The 21823-nt window shown below is 37.6% G+C and overlaps 1 protein-coding gene across 4 annotated transcripts in view; it reads right to left on the bottom strand.

Annotated features, from left to right (window-relative positions):
- Window positions 1-723: 723 nt before the first annotated feature.
- The window catches only part of LOC137264882 (SH2 domain-containing protein 6-like), a 53409-nt gene continuing 32309 nt past the window's right edge, over window positions 724-21823 (bottom strand). For 2 of the 4 annotated variants that reach the window (XM_067800231.1, XM_067800233.1), the window contains 12 exons: window positions 21281-21388; window positions 19847-19877; window positions 19225-19268; window positions 17490-17532; window positions 16072-16110; window positions 11778-11825; window positions 11379-11441; window positions 9935-9972; window positions 9317-9397; window positions 7237-7392; window positions 6571-6719; window positions 724-4886 (listed from right to left, as the gene is read on the bottom strand). In XM_067800231.1, the coding sequence (XP_067656332.1) occupies window positions 6603-6719; window positions 7237-7392; window positions 9317-9397; window positions 9935-9972; window positions 11379-11441; window positions 11778-11825; window positions 16072-16110; window positions 17490-17532; window positions 19225-19268; window positions 19847-19877; window positions 21281-21388 (768 nt within the window). In that variant the 3' untranslated portion in view covers window positions 724-4886; window positions 6571-6602. The remainder of the gene's footprint in view (window positions 4887-6570; window positions 6720-7236; window positions 7393-9316; window positions 9398-9934; window positions 9973-11378; window positions 11442-11777; window positions 11826-16071; window positions 16111-17489; window positions 17533-19224; window positions 19269-19846; window positions 19878-21280; window positions 21389-21823) is intronic. The other 2 variants (XM_067800232.1, XM_067800234.1) reach the window with 1 other exon arrangement.

The following is a 21823-nucleotide window of genomic DNA, read 5'->3' as shown; positions in this document are numbered from 1 at the left end:
ACTGTTCACTATTTACAGTCACCAAGTTCAAGTGTTATGTTACAAAAATGATTGAAACAAGGAATTCAAGAAAGGCCTGGAGAATGTCCGAAGGGGATATCTTGAAATAATGACTTAATGTTTGCAACGAAATGTCTGTACAGCTGGAACCCTGGGTGCAGAGACGTCTTCAGACCACTCTCACAGATATGCCCAGGCTGTTGGGTTGAACAGGCTGTATGATTTGTCAGTGTGAGATCCCAGATAAGATTTAAAACTGCTGAAGCATTAACATGAATACATGGTTTCATCAACCCCTGCCAGTGTTCCTTTTTGACAACATTTCACATTCTTCCTTCAAATACATAAGCTGTGAAGTTAGAACATTTGTTCCCACTGAGAGTAACATTCCCAGGAAAATGAGACGAGGGATATGTAAGAAGATCATAAGTCCAATGTAGGAGGTAGTGACACCAAAATACATTTTCCACCTTTGCCCTACTATGCCCTTCCATACTTTAGAACCCAAGTTCAAATTATTGAAACTGGAACTGGAAAATTTCCAAAGAAAATGCACAAGCTTCTGAATAGGTTGCATGATGTAATAATTAACTGTTGATTTCAACTAAAACAATCATAATGGTATGAAAAGTCAAGGTGGATAAATCAACGTCTCGTTTGTGAAAATGCATTCCAATTTCATGACTATTCCAATGGTTCTGAGAAAGACTAGGACACCAGTTGTTTGATCATATGTTTAATAAAATTTGTATACAAAAAACACTTTGAAATACCAATATGTAACATAAAAAAACTATTCAAGCATTATGCATCAATGCATGCATGCCATTGGTAAATTTTGTACATTGTAAATATCTATGCAGCAACACTACAATACAACAAGGTGATATCAGTGGTGAAGCACTACCGTTTCTCCTGAAGTCTTCAGTTTGTTATGTTTTGTGTTAGATATGGCACAATGAAGATACATCTATGATTATAAACCAACACTAGTCAGGAACTGATCTGAATATTTGGGAAGTATTCAGACAGACAAAATGACACAAATATTTCAAGTCCTTAAGTAAATATAACATTCAGCTTCAAGTTCAATAAACATGAAGAACACACGTTAATAAGTGATTGTCTTCAACTTTCTTAAAGGCACAGTATCACATCACACATCTTTGAAAATAAATAAATAAAACATTTCTCGCAGTATTACAATCAACTCTCGGGGAAGCTACCATAAAATTTATTGTTTATGTAATGTAAATTTATTTTTTGTTTGTTTTTGTTTTATTAACATAACAGTTCTTAGATTACAACAAAAGTTTGAATGAATTAATGCAACGTTGCATTAGCTTGACTCTCACACCTGCTGGCCAAACATTTCAACTGAACCCCATAGAGTTATGTCCGTTGGAGTGGTCTTTATGAATATCCTACAAACAACTTATGATTGAAACCAGTTCAGCAAACACCTGTCACATGGGACAGTTTTCCATGTACAGAGCAACTGTTTACATTACATATATGGCAAGTGGTCTGTGTTTGGAAACTCAAAGTTTCAATTATTGATTTTAGGCAAGTCATAACGATATGACAGATTGTTTTATTGCATCAATAGGAAGCTAAAGTATGTGATACTGCCTCAAAATATATAATATAGGCCAAAATATTGTCAAAAAGGTGTTGCATTAGGCCTTTAATGTCACAGTAAAGATCTGAGGTCTATCATACCAGGGTTTCCTGGTACATAAAGCAGATACACTGGCATATTACAGAACCTGTTCACAGCAATGTTACACATGTGAATCAGTATTCCAATCAATGTTGAAGAGTATGAACAGTTTCTAACAAAAGCCAGTAATGACTAACAAATGAAGACTTCATGGAGACCGAGTCAACTCTGTCACAATGACTGTTAGTGTGCATCACACTAGACTGTTACTCTACAACAGCTTAATATTTGGTTGCTCAATAACGACTGAAAAACAAAAAAGGTGCTCCTAAGCAAGCGGTGTAATAATTCACTGAGCATTGATAATTAGTATGTAACTTAATAATGGTAGTCCCAGAGAAAGTTGTAACTGGTGTAACATAAAAATCTGGTTCAAACATGCAGTGATATATCATCCATAGCTCCAACAGCAACTTAAATGATGTCTGAAAATAATATTAAAGCCTCATGATCCCTTTGTTAATCTGGCATGCTACTTTATTAACAATACATTGTCATACATTCAACAGTAACAAACTTCAAGTCTTTTCTCCCATTTCAAGGTAATGTTTCTCAAGGATGGAATCTTGTTAATATATACAAATCAGTGACAGGGAGGTCTTTATGTACCCCTTATATTAGGTGTGCATTACATTTTATCCTTCATGTTCATCAGACACATTATGACAACTGTTTTGTGTGTAAAGACTCACAATGTCATTGTCTTAGACAATTAAAGATGACATACATTTTTCATGCAGACATCAAAAAATCTTTATCTTTACATATACAGAATAACAAATTTTATTACATATCAACATGCTCAAGATATATGTTGTCAACTTTCATTGAATGACACCTCTAATATGAACACATTTCCTGTTCAGATAAGATATTTATTACATAGCATTCTATAAAGGAACAGTGGCAATATTCTACAAACAACATATACAACTAGTGAACAGTGTCTGTTCTCATAGTAAGAACTAGTGCCATATCATGCATACAACTATTACATCCTCCGTGATCTTTTCATATTATTATGCCTTTTAAAAAACAATTTATGACAGCAAATAAATAATATTTGTACTCCTTTTCTGTTTAAATGCTCAAGCGATGTTCTTTCTACCATTCGGAGGTGTATGTTAAGACTTTCATATGCAATGGGTGTTCTGGATTACCTATACATTCTGGCAGTCACGGATAAACACACTTGTGGATACTGAACTTCGAAAGCTAAAATAGCTACATGTTTACATAATACCGACATTGTTTTTAAGTGGACAATAGCTGGTTGTCCGATGGGGACAGTTGAAACAACAGCATAGTGGTCAGCTCAGTATGGGTTAAGACTGAACAATGAATGCTCCCTGGGATTTGACTGTTCATTGTCTTAATATGTGAAGACATGTAATTATTTCATGGCGGAGTGTTAGTTTTGTGGAGGAACCACTACTGTTTTCATTTTCAGCCATACCCTCTGCCAGGCTGAATTATCAACACACCCAATAATTAGACACTAACACTAGCTATCAACCATTGTACTTTAGAAAAGCATGAAAAAGTCAGGGATTGATGTTTTCCTCAGGTTACAATGCTGATTGTATTGCTCATGTCAGTATCAATAATTCTTAAGAAATATTTCAAACAGTTTTCCTTTTCAGTACTTCATAAATTCCTTAAAACCATCAACAACAAAAAATGCTTTCTTTCCACAAATCAGTCTGAATATTACACCTATCTCAAATGAAAGTTTTACAGATTTGAAATCTGACAAAATAGTGTATGTCCAGAGTCTTTGGCCAGTCTGGATGGGTGGTAGTGATAAGTTGTTCAGGGCACAGTCAACTCGAACAATTTGAGCAAGAATATTGTGGGATTAGAAGCCATGGCATGCTACTGACCGAAATAACATCATCTTTAGGCTGTGCCACTAACCCAGTACATTGACCCATGAGACACCTAATCCATACTGTGAAGACATACAGTAAAAAACAAGTATAATTAACATCAGTTTGTACCAAATACAAGTCTTTGGTTGGTGCTAAATTGAAAAACCTTCTGAAAACTATAACCAAATGGCAATACTCACTCTTAATTTCAGTGTTACAAAGTTTATGTACAAACTATTCTTGGACATTCAGCAAAGGAATATTTCTCTATATGTTTTCATCACTGTACTGCGAAAAATGAACCCCACCATATTAAAACAGACTTGAATTCAGATTTAAATTTCAAAAACAAAACAAATTCTAACATAACTGTTGATACTACACAAATGCATTTGTTGTATCATTGTTTGAACTGGCTAATATCATTGCTTCTGACCTGGAGTTTTATTACATTGAGATTTTAACTGCAGCTAGACTAACAACTAGTCACTGAAATGAACATATTTTACTGAAAAAAAGTTCACAGTAAAAAAAATTATATAATGAAATGAAGCCCTGAGACTCTTCATTTTCAGAAGCTAAGGAAATCTAGGCTTGCCATATCTAGACTTGCATGGACTTTCTTGGATATATTTGCTTCAGGGTCTGTACGGCAGAATAAACTGCAGCTTATATAAGAGTTCTAATGAAGTTTCAGCACATTCAGCAATATTACAGCAGTATCACAAATGGGGCCAGTAATCATAGGGAATCAAACCTAGGCCTTGAGTGTGGGGAGCAAGAGCTTACCACTAGGCTACTGCATGTCCCATTCTCATATGGAACCTGATTTGTTACACTCAATCCACGTGTTAGGGGTAGTCAGTACATCTGTGACTGTTACAGCAATGAATATATCTGACAATATACTGCTGATAGACCAATATGGTAGCAGCGTAATGGTTCAGATCACATGCCCAACATCATTTTACACTATCAAGTATCATAAAATTTATTTCAGCTATCACATTTGCTTTTACCTTATGTTTTAACACTGGTTTAAAATAATTGGTATATTTTGGAATCTATTTCCAAATATCAAATACATGTGTATTTGTAATACAAAATTAAACATAAAAATTGTCATCCTGAACTGTTAGCAAACACTGACAGTGATATTTTCTAGCAATATCTGAGAACTTGGAATTGGACTGCACATGAAGTGGGCCAAGCAGCTACTGCCAAGGTTTAGAGTGGCTCAGCTATACCATCACAGGAAGTCTCAAGGAACTGCCACACACAATTGGGAAGACCTGAAAATAAACACAGACTACCATATCAAAATAGAGAGAGCTTTACGCTGCTTTTAGCAATATTCCAGCAATACAACAGCAGGAGTCACCAGAAATTGGCTTCACACATTGTGCCCATGTTGGGAATCTAACCTGGGTTTTGATAACAGCAAACACTTTAAGCACTAGGCTACCCCAGTGTCTCAATATCAAACTTGAACTGAGGACTACGAAATATATACACATGGATGCTGACTCATTAAGCACAGTATCTGTTTGAAATTCATTGATCATTGAATCAGTCATGGCCTACTGATGTTTACCTCGAAATGTATACTGACATTTCTTAAAGCACACATGGTTTGCAACTTTTTGTTCAAAGAAATGAACATACAAGAAATTTATGAATATGCTTAACTGATCTTGTATGAATTGTACACTTGCCCAGGAACATGGATTTCCAAACTTGTGTCACAAAGGAGTCAGATGACGTTTTATAAGCGACACACAAGGCTGACTCATAGAGTGTTCTCACAGTTAACAATAGAGTTCTTCAATAGTTTACACATGCATTTAATAACCTGGCTAGTTATTCTCAAAATGTTTGTCTTAATGCCATTCTTTACACACTGGCTACTAGCACTCTGGATAAAACTGACCCAGATGCAGAGTTATAGTGAGAGCTACCTGTCTCTGTTCCATGTAGTTTTTCAACTGTAGAATTTCACACAAGAATGCTGCTTATAAATTATAACGTCTGTAATGAATTGACAACTCACACAAAATCTTTCCATAAAACGCATGGTGTGGTTTTGACAAACCACAAACCTAATATCATTGACATATTTGACTAGCACCAACATTGGTCAACTGAGCACTGGCAAACAGTCCAAAACAGAAACCAGTTCAGGTGATGCATTGCATCACATATCACAAGACGTGGTTATGAATACACAAAACCCAGAGTCTGAAAAACTTATGACTGGAGTAACAATGAGGTTGACCACAGAAAGCAGAAACATCACAAGCCATTGTCAAAATCAACATTGATTAAAGCATATTTCATCTAACCAATATCAAATGTGAATTTCTTTGAAAATGCTGCGCTTTGTAACAAGGTGAAATTTGCACATCAGCATTTAACAACATTAAGACAGCTGTACATGTTGGTTAACACATGTGATTTGAAAACTAGAAATTCAACAAAGTGATGACAATCATATGAGAAAGCAAACTATTGAACATGAAATAATCAAACTAACGCCATAATCCACTTCATTTAACAATCAATATCAGTTTTTTTAAACTGTCAAAAAATCAATGCTGAAATGATTTGAATGGGAAACTCATATCTCTTAAGTAACAAAAACATATGGTTTTGAATAAGTCTTAAGATAGTTATCAAAATATGTTGTTCAAAAAGTTTAGTCGCTTGGGTTATTTGAATGTTGGCCTGACTTTAAGTAGTTTAATCCATTCAGATTGTGATGTCTAACTGTCCAAACTGTTAACAGACTGTGACACCAGGTTCCTCCAACTGGTCATTTATGATGCGTGTGAAATTAAAATCAGTTTCAGTCAATGATGCACTGAACTTATTCTAAATAAGTAACATCCTTATTCATTACTGAATTTGATTTTGGGAGTTATCTTCCCTTACATGACGCAAGAGGTCTCAGACCTGTTTGGTATGGTGTTGACTTACAATCGTATGGTTCTCCCAGATGAGTGGGGTGGCTACTTGCTGAGAGGAATGACCAGCCTTGTGCTGCCTGCTGCATTCTTTGCATTAGGGTTGAGTTTGATCAGCTGCTTCTTGAAGTAGTCCACCAAGCCAGACACCGTGTCAAAATCCTGAAATACACACACAGAAAGGAATTATTGGCATAACAGTATGAATCTAAACCCACTACTGACTGGGGTGTGTGTAACAAAAGGAGGACTTCAGCATGAGGTATGGATCTGTGATATCTCCACCCACCACTGAGGAGGGATAAGACTTCAGTATGACGTATAAATCTCTGATATCTCCTTCCATCACTGAGGAGAGATAACAGACTTCAGCATTATATCTCCACCCACCAATGAGGACGGATACGAGACCAGCAATGAAGTATAAATCTCTGATATCTCCTTCCATCACTGAGGAGAGATAACAGACTTCAGCATTATATCTCCACCCAACAATGAGGAGGGATACAAGACCAGCAATGAAGTATAAATCTCTGATATCTCCTTCCATCACTGAGGAGAGATAACAGACTTCAGCATTATATCTCCACCCACCAATGAGGAGGGATATGAGACCAGCAATGAAGTATAAATCTCTGATATCTCCATCCACCACAGATGTCGCTTGCCAAATACTTACGAGTTCATTTGGTTTGGGTGCTCCGAGTGCAAACTTGCCATCTGAGTTTCTCTTCCTGATGGGTAGGTTGTAGACACGCCCCTGCTTGTAGATCGTTAATGTGTACTGCTGTTCAGTGCCACCACGCTTGCTCTTCCGGATCAGGTACATCCCATCCTGGAACATCACAATATGTATCTTGACATATTGGCCCTGATACTGGTAAGAGTTGCCTGACATGTGTCACAGCTAGTCACCATACTGCATGTAATCTGTGGAAATGTCCTGTTCATAACAAGCATGCACAGATTTCTGTATATCACCACTAAATGACACACATATCTGGTTTATAATGTTTTCTGGTTCTCTTCATCATGTTTGTGAGTTGGGGGAACAACACACCACTCATATTTACCTTAACTCCATAAACTTACCTGCTTAGATATAGCTCATAATCTTCTACATCGATTGACATTATAATAGGAATGATACACATAAAACTCTGTGTTGTTTAATGGCATCTACAAAACAGTGGCCTGTAAGTATTTCAGTCATGGCTTCTGGGCAACATTCTATGCAATGTCCTATACAATGAATTAGGAGATAATCATGTGTTGGCCAACTTCTGTGTGTTATTGAGAAGCATGGGAATTCATTTGGAACCAATGGTACACAAGATATTTATTGACAATATAAACACCAAGTAAACCAAAAGGTCCACACATTTTTCTGTCTGCACTCATTGACATTGAGTATGGGTACAGCAATAAAGTGTAATCCACCAGCACAAAGGGTACTTATTGTATATATTAATATGCAGTGAATAGTCTTGCAATTTCAGGGAATCAAATAACATCATGATAATGTTTTTCAACCATATTAAAGAACACAGTGACTTGTGGTTTACAATAAAGGCTGATTACCCTCCCAAATTTTTGGACCCATAAACATGTCGCTCAACATGTCGTACCTGCTGTACCCACAACTAGGTGTTTGCTAGTATTCATGTGCCCATCATCTGGTCCTATACCAACAGATTCCCATCAAAGTTGACTACAAGGTTTTTACACCTGGTCAGAGGTGAGCTCGATCCCGTCACCTCAAGCTCACTGGATCATTAGAGTGGCACATCAGCCAGCTCGCCCCAACATCCGTATTAGAAATTCTTCAGCATGCCATGATTATCACTGGAGTTGATTGCCTGTTTTGCGATGCTCCTCGACTTACAGTGGATATCCACACTTACAGACAGCAGTCATAGCATAGCTGAGAGTGCAACAAACAATATAATTCCCTTTAGATAACTCTTTCAACAAGCTTCACAGTTCTCGGGATCTTGCAGAAACCTTATCTGCATCATGCAAATACATAAATTTACAATTTTCACACAACCATATGTATATGGATACTTCCTACATAAATCATGACTTGTATTACCAGGTGTTCAGCCAATTTCTTCATAGACATCTTGGAGCACTTTATACTGAGATTTCAATTTGTGCAAATCAGGTAAATAAAGAAAAGGTGCTTCTTTTCCATGACAAACAAACAGTGAACCCCCAGACTGTTCTTGTTGACAGGAATATCAATAGTTGTCATTACAAGATACAAGGGGTCATGTTTCCTACTAATCCAGAAAGCATATGTGATATCTGAGCTTTTGAAGTACTTTTTGTGTGCTAGTTTTTAAAAATGTGATATATATCCCAAAATATTTGAAACATATGTTTGTCTAACAGTTTTGATTACAAAATCATCAAGACAAAAGACCAAAAATTTCAGCCAGACCACAAGGCTGGGTAGATGTAAAACTTGCCAGTTCTGACCAAAACGTACCTGCCCACAAAGAAAACTAATGTATTTATTTAATCTATGTTTATGACTGGACTAATAATGATTTATCATCCTGAAATATGATGAATTTCCTCATATACATGTTTAAATTATAACCCGACTGTAAGGGAGGTGGATTTGAGAATCTGGCAGTCCATGTTAAAAATGATCTGTCCCAGGCTGTTGGACAGGCGGGTTTTTCAAGCACTGTCAAGACATCAAAATATCTTCGTAGGTCATGAAGTTCACACTGATGACTGCCACTTACCTCTCCCGCTTCCATAAGTCTGGACTCGGCTGCCGACCTCTCGATGTTCTTGTGGTACCAGTCAAACTGTTCCAACTCATCCTGCCATAAACAGCTAGCCATAACAACACGAACAACAGAAATATCCCCCTGGCAAACAAGGATAAGTTGAGCACTGCCCTGACAATTGACCTGTATTAGCATCAGTGTGGCCCACTGGCAGTTGCCATTACTACACTGACTATGTGAGAGTCCCATGCGCAAGGCGTGTGCACACAAAATCAATTTCATCGCCATACACTGCATGTGCACTAGCCTCCATCAAATTGCTGTGTACTGGCTACTTCTTGTAAACACATTCTCTGCACTGGTTCAACTTATCCTTGTTTAGCAGTGATATCATGAGGTTAGGGAGTTGAACCATGCTGCTGACAACAGCTATATCTTGTGAATCTTCATGGGTATAGTCAGCTTAGAAATGGAAGTGGCATTTTGAATATTGCATATACAACATTAACACTCAGTACCATGCCATGTAATGCCATAGGTTCTTCTATGTACAACTATTTCCCCCAGGTTTGATATCTCATTTCTGATAACAAATCAACAAATGGTTTGAGTCAGTCTGTGGCAACTTACCTGTTTTGGTGATGGAGGTACGCCATTTTTGGATCTTGCTGAAATGGACAAGCATCATTTACAGCTAATCATGTTACAACACCATGTCCATTTACTGACATTGGTATGTAACATTCGTGGGAATATGAAATTGTGGCACTTTGTCTATACAAATAAATTTCTGGAAGTAAGTGTGACAGCCTAAATAATCCATGTACACAGCAAATTGTTTCAGGAGAGTCAAGTGGACCAACATCGAGCCTCCACCAATTTGCTCATGCTGTTGCAGCAAGTTAGTTTCAAAGTAAAAGCTTTCAGACAATGTCTTAAGGGCAGATTTTCAATCAAACAAAGTGAAACTGGTCATGATTCTGTCAGAGCATTCTTATGGTTGGTGTGTCTACTGAGGAATTAGTTCTGTATTAGATGAAGAGTATGTTGACAAAGACAAATGAATACATTGATGAAGACGAAGACATAGTTTATTTCGAACTTCTTTAGTTGGTTCCACGAGTCATGACAACCAAGTATACATGAAAGAGATGAGCAGGTTTCCAGCTCAACCCCAGGGACTTTCCTGTGAGTGGCCTGTCTGTGTTCCCCCAGGGAGTCACGGTACCATGCATAACTGAGTGTGTTCATGAAGCATTTAAATGCATGATTACACAATATCATAACTTAAAAACTGACAAAGACGTCACTCTATTGTTCTTAGGGGACACTTTTTATTGTAATATCCCTAAAATCTGATACAATCTTGCTCTCTCCAGCAATTATCTAATAATGTCCCCCTGCTCCAGGCGTTATCTTCATAATGTACCTCTGACCCGGGCATTATCTTAATAACGCCCCTTTGCCCTGAAACTTTGAATCATTATGTGTTTTGAAGATTGATATGACTTTGTCATACTATCACTGAATATGATAGTAAAATATGACATTCTTGACAATTTCCAACACGTTGTGCCGACACCCAGTTTCAAACCTGCTCCCTTCGCTTATTAACTTGGCGGTTTTATCCATTAGGCTAAGAAGTATCGCTGTGAAGAATGGGACTGTTTCTCGGTGTGAACCCTGTGTTACTTGCAAGATGGGTAGTGTAGGCATCAGATGTGCATGGCACAGATAACTTGTGCAGAGCTAGTCCTCTTCCCTTGGGAAATGCCCCCAATGTGTTCAGCTTCATCATACTATTTGAAACCCCTTTTTAAAGGCAGTTTCAATTCAAGGCCAATATGGCTACATCACAAGGAGCCTCATCTTAATTTGAATGATTTCACTTGATATTGCCCTTCTCTTTTTTCAATGATTAAACATACAGTGAATGCAACCAATATCACGACAGCCTGACCTACTATGGAGTTCATTAATCATACAAGGTTCTACTGGTCTATGCCTAGTCACTCCAAGAAGGATTGTTGAGTCAGTTTGCTACAAAATTATTTTTTTCTGCAAGGAGACATACCTTTTCTTTCAGGCTTCTCTGTTGGGCTGGGAACATTAGGCAATGGACGACTTGACCCTTCCGCTGAGAAAAATACACAATGGTATTAGTATAATGATTCGCAAATGACAAATTATATAACTAGAGTGAGTAAGTTTGAATAAAAGCCCCTTTCAGTGATGTTCTAGTAATAACAGACATGATATTATGTCAATATATAGATCTGTGCAGTCCATTGCCATTTATGGTTGATAAATACCATCAAATATTAAATAAATCCAGGATTATATAAGGTTATTGTTTTGCCATTTTTCTGTCTAAACATGCATCCTGAATTGAACATGAAATAAAAATGACCAACTAACAAGCTCATGTCAAATTAGGAAAACTAATGTGTAATAATTAAACCATTGTACTTACAAGGTGGTATGTAGGAGGTTTTACGTGGGGCCGGAACTTTGCTTCCTCCTGAAACAGCCAGAGACCATTAAGTCATACACATTGAGTACATAACATGCAGAGATTCCCAAATCTATGGGCACAGCAGCCAGAGATCCCTGTCTTGCCCCACATCATGGACACAACAGCCAGAGACCATTAAGCCATACACATTGTATACACAACAGCCAGGGATCCCTAAGTCTTGCCCCACATCATGGACACAACAGCCAGAGACCATTAAGCCATAAACATTGTATACACAACAGCCAGGCATCCCGAAATCTTCCCCATGAACAGAAGAACAGCAGCAAGTCAAAGTTAAGCCATACTGAATCATGTCCCTCCACAAAATTTGAGAAAGGTCAGTCGCGCCAGAAACGTGGGATCTCTATTGCACACATAATTATTGAAGACAGGAGATGTAGTCTTCCTGCTCAAAGAAACAGGTCATGAAATTGAAAATGTTCATGGTCACAGTTAACTTCCCAGAGACTAAATGATTACCTGCTGGTGTGACAGTTTGACTCATATTTCAACTGTTCAGGGAGTACAGACTATTACTGGTGTATCTGCCTAAATGGACATCAGAAAAATATTTAAGGGAACTTACATAAAAGGTAAGAATCATGATCATCCAAATATACTATTGGAACAAGTGTATGTTTATGAGTGAAAACATTATCTTTGCAACATCATAAAGTGAGTTGGTTTGTAACCTAGTGTCAGTTACGTCATGTTGTGTTACATCAGAGACCATATACATGGTCTCTGGTTACATTAAAAGGACTTAAAAAGAGGACAGTGCTTCAGATTTTAGATGTTGATTACTTTGGTGATCACAAGAAGCACAGGACTGATACAGGATTGCCAACAAGCACTCACACTCGGGACAGATCTTGGGTTGTAGTGAGAGTCACTTTTATCATGGTGGAAAACACTGGAAATGGGCTTCACACATTGTACCAATGAGGGGAATTGAACCTGGGTCTTTGGCATGATGAGCAAATGCCTTAACCACTAGGCCTCCCCACTTGTGTTTTAGCCCACACAGGCAGGCTGTGCAGACCTTATGTCTGTGACTCTTGCTGAGTAAATATATTACATAGGTTTTGACATATTTATCTTATGAACTATTAAATGCTGATTTTAGTGAAAACAAACTAGTCCCAATGCCATGATGGTGACGGGTCTACTTTATGATGCAAGACACCCTAATGAAAATATTTCTTGTACATTTTAATGACGATATGGAATAGTAAATAGAAGCTGAACGCAAGATAATCTTAGTCTTTCCCATGTTAAATGTGTTACGTTTTTAGCTTTTGAGTTAAACGTTATCAGTGTATATAGAATACCACAATATTTATTGGTCAGGTCAAACCAATTTCATTTCTTGTTCACAGATTTCTGTCCTCAGAAAACCTAAAGGCAGGGGGGAGTTAAAAAAGAAATTACCTGTCAAAGTAATATTTGTTATAAAAACTAAAATTATTCTACTTTTGGCAATTTATGAAATGTATATGGGGCAAAAAAATCCAATCTTATTCCTGAAAAAATACAACCGGCAGGTTTGTTTACAAGAAATAAAATTGGATTGGCCTTATTAGGTAATATTAAGTGCAATAAATACAAACTTTCAAAAAATCCATAAAATGTAACTAGCCAAAGGATGCAAGCAGGAATTCACACCTAGGACTGACACAGAACTGAACTATGATTGACACATTGACCTATGACTGACCTATGAATGATAATAATGATACTCACCAAATGTATCACAGTGACCATGTTGGTGAATAAACCCTGAGACACAGATGCAAACAGTGATCAATGCTTACATGGGCAGTGTGTCAGGAACAGGGATGTACCACAACGTGAAACTGCACAGTGATCAATGTTTAGATGGGCAATGTGTCATGTACAGGGATGTACCACAATGTGAAACTACGCAGTGATCAATGTTCAGATGTCAAGATTGTACATTGACTCAGATGTCATTACTGGGTATACACAGATTTCTTAATTCATTTCTGGACAAACTAGTTTCTGGGTTGACCTCTGTATTTCAATCATTAACAGTCTACTGTTTACCAGTGTGTTCTATAAACAAACATTGTCCATCTTATCTCATGGACCTTATCTCTCTCCTCCAGCCTCAAGCAAAGACTTCTATCCTGCAGTGATACCCTATTGACACAACTGAAATCAGCAAATGGACTCTCTGAAAGTAGCGTCTGTGTCTGCAGCCCTAAGTTTTGGAACTCACTATGTAAAGAAATCGGACATACTTTTCCCAAGAACACCTCCAAGTCTCTCCAAAATTCTGACCTCCTTGTGACTGTATATAAACAGAATTGTACTGTTTTAAACCCTTTTAACCCATTAAATTAGCACAACTTAGCATTTTTAGGTGGATATTAAGCCCTCTACAAAAATATTATTATTATTATTGCTGTTAACAATAATAAATCTGTAGTGCTTATTATTATTACAATAGAGAGTAAGACGGAACTGAGAGATCACATTCAATGTGTCCTCAAATCTCATCATTGGCTACAAGTAGAAGAGAGGATACATATTAAAATTTTGTCACAAGACATGTCCTCCATACCTACGAATATTAACACCTCTACAAGCATACGCGAAGCCTATGTTCTGCTGATCCCTTTCTCCATTGTGTTCATTCCTACAAGTTAATTATTTGAGGCCAAAACTTTTCAGCATGTGTCAGCTGAACTATATGGAATGCTCTTCACTTTGATCTGAGATGCACTCCTTCACCTGATGTTTGTAAAGTTCATCTCAAGACTTAACTCTTTGGGTGATATTACAACTGACTTAAACTGTTTGTTGTATGTGCTTACAGTATGCACATGGAGATCAGTGTCCTCATTATTTAAATTATTTCAAATTAAGAAATTAATGGGGATTGATACACAGTGGAAAATAAATGAACACTTAAATAAATTTTGACATACCTTTCGACCAACTAAACGTAAAATACCCTTTGAACCAACCAATCCCCTTTTTAATGTAATGAGAAATGCAAAATATACCTACAAGCAATGAGGTTTGAACTCAGTATGAAAAATAACTGTCTATTTAGCAAATGTTAAATGTTTATGTGTAACTCTCTCAAATATGTCTGTTTCTACTTTATCTATGCTATGCTAGTTTAAACATATCAGTTCAAGAGAGCTCACTAGGTCTTACAACTCAACATCTAACCCCTGTCAACTATACCACGTCTAACGCTGTGCAGGATCTTGTGCAGCATGAAAACGTAATGCAGATCAGTTGTATTTGTGCTATGAAACAATGGTGTCCAAGAACATCCGTTCTTTACTTCATCCTTCAGGACAGGGATTATATTATTATTATTGTTTCAATGTGAAAAAACAAGAGGTGGAGTTCATTCACTGAGGTTACAAATATGGTTGACAATATGGATGAATACTACATCACAACAAACAGTGATTAATGAAGCCTGGTTTGGACAACCAGTGACTGATAGCATGATGAAGTATTCCAGCACAAGCTGCCACTGAATGCAAGTCGGTCAACAGGCAGGTAAACTTGGTTCAGCTTATTATTCTTGTGGAAGCAAATCAAGTATTGAAGGACAAGCTCATACGGACATTATTAGTAGCCATGATAGCCACATCTCTTTGTTGTTCTGTATAAACCATTTTTTATTTTGACTTGCGCTACACAGAGCTATGGTTTCAACAGTGTCATCCTTGTCCAGTTTGCATCACACTTTATCTACAAAGTGCATGAACTGTCAGAGCAGATTTAACATGTTGAAAATGGAAGGGTGCACAGTTCAGAAAGGGGGTGGATGGTCCTTGTACAGCTCATTTTTACCTGTTTTCACAAGAGTTTCTATGGTCATTTCAGGACAAAAGGGGTGGTGCGCACCCCTGCAACCCATTCTGGATCTGCCTATTACTATGAAGGTGCAAGTATGTAGCCTTTTAATGATTCAAACATGATCTGTACAAAATATAGTTCACATATTTAAAGGTAAGTGTTTCCGGAAGTGAATCACTGTGTAGTTTTATAGGGATTACATTCACAGTGTATGGGGTTGGTAACACCTACATGTTCACATTATGGAACTGATGAGTGGAACACTACTGAACACACTACTGAACACACTACTGAATACACTACTGAACTGCCTGTAGATCCATGTAGCATCAAGTCAATACTGAAATCATTTATAGGGAGCAGCAGAGAAATATGGTTACTGCAGCTCAGATATTCTCACTTGTACGTTCACTTGTACGTTCCAAGCTTGTATACCCATCTTGAAAATAAAAACAAAGCATCATAAGACATTCCCCTGTTAACAGATGGTACCAGCTACAACATCAACACCTTTCTAAGCTAAATAAGTTTTGTGTCTGCATTCATTTCAGTTGAACCCATATGACATTTGTATTAGCTGTTAAATACAGGGTGAGTGATAGGGTTTGAAGCTGTTGTGGATATAAAAGTGATTATACAGGGATCACACAGGTCAAGCTGGCACTGGGATAAGGCCATTATTACTCTACTATGGGATCTCACTAGGTGAATGGAAGTTAGTTTGGATGAGGGTTGGTTGTGACTTGGAAGGGGGTGGGGGTCTTCACCATTTACACATACCACTACAATATGTAAGAATAGTCTCAACTTTGTCATGTAATTACAACTGAGCATGCAAGTCGATACAGATAATGAATATTCATGATGCTCACAACATGGACAATTAACAACAGATTATAATCAGAAAAGGATAGTATTTTTAGTAAAGTACAATGATTTTAACACGTTGACTGCCACCACAGGTTTACTTGTAGTATCAATGTCTGGCCAAATTTGCCACTACAAGTTATCCCGTAGCAGTGGTATTTTTAAACAAGTTTCACATGCTGGCAAAGTAGGTACAAGAAGCAGTTGTCTCCTGGTGGTAACAAAGAATGCCAGGAAACGTTTGTTTCTTCTGCCTTTTTCCATGAGATCAGACCAAATTCAATGGGCTAATTTCAATGTAGGGAGATATGAGACGATTTCTCATACCAGTCTGTAGACAAAACAGCCTTAACCTGACAAACTAGTGCTGGGGAAGGTTTCAGTAAAATATGCTTGCCCTAGAAATAACAAGGAGACATTTACACTGAAATAAGCATGTAGACAAAAGCTCAGTAGGATTATTGTCCTGGTTGAAGTGTGAAGGTCAGGTATTGAAGGATATAATTTTCTCACGTGCTGCTTGTACCAAGGCCATGTATTCATCTTGAAAATACACCAATAATTAATGGCTATGTGATTGTGCTACTTTTCTCCTTCGAAAATCTCAATGATTCTTAACTGTTTATTATTTATTTTAAACAAGTCTGGCCAACATGACCAGCCAAGCTGTAGTGTTTGCACCATGACAGCATGATACCCTGGGGCCCAATAGGGGGCTGACATCATTTTCATATAATTTTATACAGTGGATCAATACATGTTATTAAGAAATCACCACAAGCACTACACTGATTTCTAATGTTTTCAAAATCCTTTCCCAAATATTCATGATCTTGTAAGTAATGATTACTACTTGTTTGATCTAAGTACTACTACAATTATGTTAAAATTAGACATGATATTAAGCAAGAAAGTATTAAGTAAAGTGAAAGAAAGAATGATCTTACGTACTTGACAATTCCCCTTGATCCATAGGCTCATATACTTCCTGTGTCTGGACAAAATAAACACACAAACTGTAATGGTGAAGACATCTTTCATTTACTCCACACCAGACAAAAACAATGTTAAACTTTATGATGTACAGTTAAAAAATGAACTTGAAATGGTTCATGTTGGTGTTTTTTACTGACAATGTCCTCCATATAGTCATAATATATCGTGGTATTATGAAAGATCCTGTTGAAAGAAAGAAGTCCTTTGTTGGAGGTAAAAGGTATGACAAGAAACCTATCAGAGGTTATCTTACACTTTCATGTAAACATTGTTCCATTTTTGCACAATTTAATTGTATCATTCTAATTTCATTTTTAGTCTTTATTGATTAATACATATAATCTAATATATCCTTCTTTATCATATACTCATGGAAAAATTTAAGGGAACGCATGAAATAGCTGTGACTTAATCTTTGAATCAGCAAGAGAAAAGTTCATATGGATGAAAAGGCTTATGTCAAGTGATGAAAATCAATGTCGGGCATGTCCCCAATGTCTCTGGAGAACTGCTTGGCATCGCCATGGCATGCTGCGAATGTGTGTACGGATGGTACCACTTGGAATTCTATGCCATTCTTCCTGGAGAGCCATGAAAAGTTCATTCAAATTGTTGGGTTGAACAGGTCTGTCCCGACCATTGCGGCCAAGAACATCACACAGATGTTCGATGGGGTTAAGGTCAGGACTTTTAGCCAGCCATTGCAACACCTGCAGCCCTCAGTCTGTCCCGACAAATATGAGCGATGTAAGGGTGGGCATTGTCATGCTGGAACTCAAACATTCGACCTGCTGGTTTTCTTTTTCCGTCCCCGACCACGCCTCATTTTGACATCACCCGGCGCTCTGTAGAGATTCCAAAGTCTGGATATCATGCTAACAGACTTGTGAATAGTTGTTGGAACCTGTTGTAATGAGTTTCCACCATTAACCATGCCAATTGCCTCCCATTTCTGTGCCAAAGTGAAGTACTGTCTCGCCATGTTAACAATGTTTTTAACCATTGTGTTTGACAGTGCACATACATGTCACGTGTAAATCTAAGTGCATGTAACTATAGGAGCATGTAGTGCATGTGCATGGAAAGCATTATGGTGAGTTTGAGTGAACTGCTCTTCACGAAAACGATAATACACGGCATTGAAGTTAGTAAACAGAAATTTTGAATTGCCCTAAGAAACGTGCATTCCCTTAAACGTTTCCATGAGTATACTTAAGCCAGACCAATGTTTTTTTCTTATTTTACAGATTTTTGCCCTAAAAAAACCCCCAAAAGGCAGGAGGAAAAGAAATAATCACCAGTCAAAGTCAGATTCCTTTTAAAATACTAAAAGTATTTAACTTGGCAAGAGATGAAGTGTATATGTGGCAAAACAAAATACAATAAAAAAGATCTTTATCAGTTTACATTTGTGGCCAATACAAAAGAGATTTTAGTTTTTGAGACATTTTTTTTTTTCATATTCTTGCCAGTAAAACAAAAAATAAAACTGATCTGGTCTTATGAAAACAATAGCAAATTATAAAAAGTACACTTTGAAAACGATACAAGAACCTGTATCGAAACGTCAAGTTCCAGTATTAAAGAAGTTGTCATCCATATATACTTATTTTATCTATATAAAAAGTATGTTAGATTTTATATTGTGTGAACAAGAGTTATGGATGAAGCAGTATGCTGTGGTACTTACTTCTTGTGGAAGCGGAGGGGGAGGTCTGGAGCCTTTCCTGCCACCTGTAACATCACATAGAGCAATGAGAAACCATATACAGATGTTTCTATAGACCAGCAGGGTCCATTAGCTAATACATAAAGCAGAAATACATGACAAGATCACTGCATGCACTATAGCCGTGTGACCATCTTCAGTCCCAGAGTGCACAGCTACTTGTCAAGGGCCCATGGGAGAGAGTGAAATGTGTTTTGTCCATGATATACAGTAGGCAAGAAAGGTTTAATTAAAAAGAGAGAGCATTTAAGAAATGCTCAAGTTAATTTTTTATGTATAATCACCGCCATCCTTTTCCATACACCTTTGGGTGGGTGTATGAACTAACAAACACTTCAAACCAGTTGTGGCACAACTGTTCTGTGATCAAATGGATTACCTCTATGTGTTGACAATAACTGTATTGATTTGGAAGATATGAATGCTGAGGATAAGCTGTGGGCAAAATGGATTTAATATAAAGACCGAGGCCAGTTGCTAAAGACCAGAGCCGCATCAGAGAGGTGGTGTGTTTCCACACACCAAAATATTTATCTCATCTCACAAACTACAAACATAAAGTCACTATTGTTGTTGTTATTACCTGTTGGTGGAGGTAAAGGTGGCCGATCATCCTGAAAGTAAAAGTAGACATAATCAGTATCACAGTCGACGCAGTAGCTGCAAACGCCCAATCCCCAGGCATGGAATGAAGCAGCTACATTTTTTAGTACATTCCAGATGTGTGGATATCAATGTTACCAAGAGTTAGGGTCTCCGTTATTTCTGAAAATACACCATCACAAAATTTCAAACTTTGGGGGCAGTGGCATACCCAAGTGGTAAGAACATTCAATCGTCATACTGAAGACTTTTCGGTATAGATACTTGTACAGTTTTCAAGCATGAAAACTGCTTGTAAACAGAATAAGTACAGTGGCAGCTGTCTAATTCGGACTCGACTGGGATCTACTTTTGTGTCCAAATTACGAGGAGTCCGAAATGGACTGGTGAGAGTCAAGAGTTAGCTCCCTTGACCAGGAGATACGCATGCACAGTACTGTTATGATGAAAGACACAACTAAATGAATAAATGGACAAATGAACAAGTAAACATGTACTGTATAGATTAATGTATTTATTCCATGGTTTGATTGACAGAATGGCCGTGCTTTACTTGCAGAAATAGTCCCTCGGGTCGGTTTGTTTGTGTTGTGCAAACCGCCGATTCAGTGCAAAGTTTTGAATCACTGTTTCTAACGACAAAGCACTTCTGCTTCACTGCCTGCAGCCTCTTAGCATTGTCGATCAACTTGATCTTGTCAGTGAAGGTAAGGGCTTCATTTGGATGTCCCTGCTTCAGTGGTGGTTCAGCCATTTTGTCACTGATAAGAAATTACTGGAGTATTGTCTTTTTATAACAAAATCGCATACCAATGACTGAGTGAGTTGTGTCAGCTTGCTGACCTGCTTTGCTAATTCCTTTTGTTAATTGGTTATCATCACACCTGATAATCCATTTGAAGTCAGTAATCGGCTAACTACAAAGCACTTCCAGCTTGGGCAGTCCTGCTAGTCCGAATTAATTAGCAATGTTTTCATAGTAAATTACCTTGAAGGGTGGAGATTTTAGTCCAAAATCCGAGTTACCCAAAGTCTGAATTAGTTAGCCTATATGTAATGATAACTTAGTTAACGTCTGCCAGGACCAACAATTCAGTCCGAATTATATTAGGGTCTGAGTAAGACAGCTTCCACTGTATCAATATCAGAACTTTGGTAATGTACAATACAGAAGCTGATCATACAAAGATCTGTCATTCCTAAGCCTGATAATGTTGATAAATACTGATGAGCTATCACTTTCATGTATACTTTTTTTATGTTGAAGATTATGGCTTTTGATAATTTCAAGAACCATTACTAATGTTTTTAAGTATCACATGGCAACAGAATGTCTTAGGTTTCTGGTTTTTTGGTTCACTGACTAAAGGCAGATGACTGCCCATCAGTCCCTGAAGAAACAAGTCACTCTTACTGTAGGGATTGGTGGCACTGGCGGCAACTGTCGACCCTCCTTGGTAGTTTTTCCCTTCACTTCTTTCTTTGTCACCACCAGCTCCGCCTCTGGTTCCTCGTACACATCCTACAGGTGAACACAAACACCTCATCAGTGACTACACATCCTATGGGTGAACACAAACGCCTCATTAAGTGACTACATATCCGACAGGTAAACAAAAACATCTAATCAGTGACTACACCTCCAAAAGGTGAACACGAACACCTTGTCAGTGACTACATCTCCTAAAGGTGAACACAAACACACATCCTATAGGTGAACACAAACATCACATCAGTGACTACACCTCCAAAAGGTGAACACAAACACCTTGTTAGTGACTACACATCCTACAGGTGAACACAAACATCACACCTGTGACTACACCTCCTACAGGTGAATACAAACACCTCATTAGAGACTACACATCCTAAGGGTGAACACAAACACCTCATTAAGTGACTACATATCCTACAGGTGAACACAGACATCATACCAATGATTACATCTCCTACAAGA

This window comes from Haliotis asinina, chromosome 15 (genome assembly GCF_037392515.1).
Source record: "Haliotis asinina isolate JCU_RB_2024 chromosome 15, JCU_Hal_asi_v2, whole genome shotgun sequence".
Classification (NCBI taxonomy): domain Eukaryota; kingdom Metazoa; phylum Mollusca; class Gastropoda; order Lepetellida; family Haliotidae; genus Haliotis; species Haliotis asinina.
This window is presented reverse-complemented; position numbering and strand designations above follow the sequence as displayed.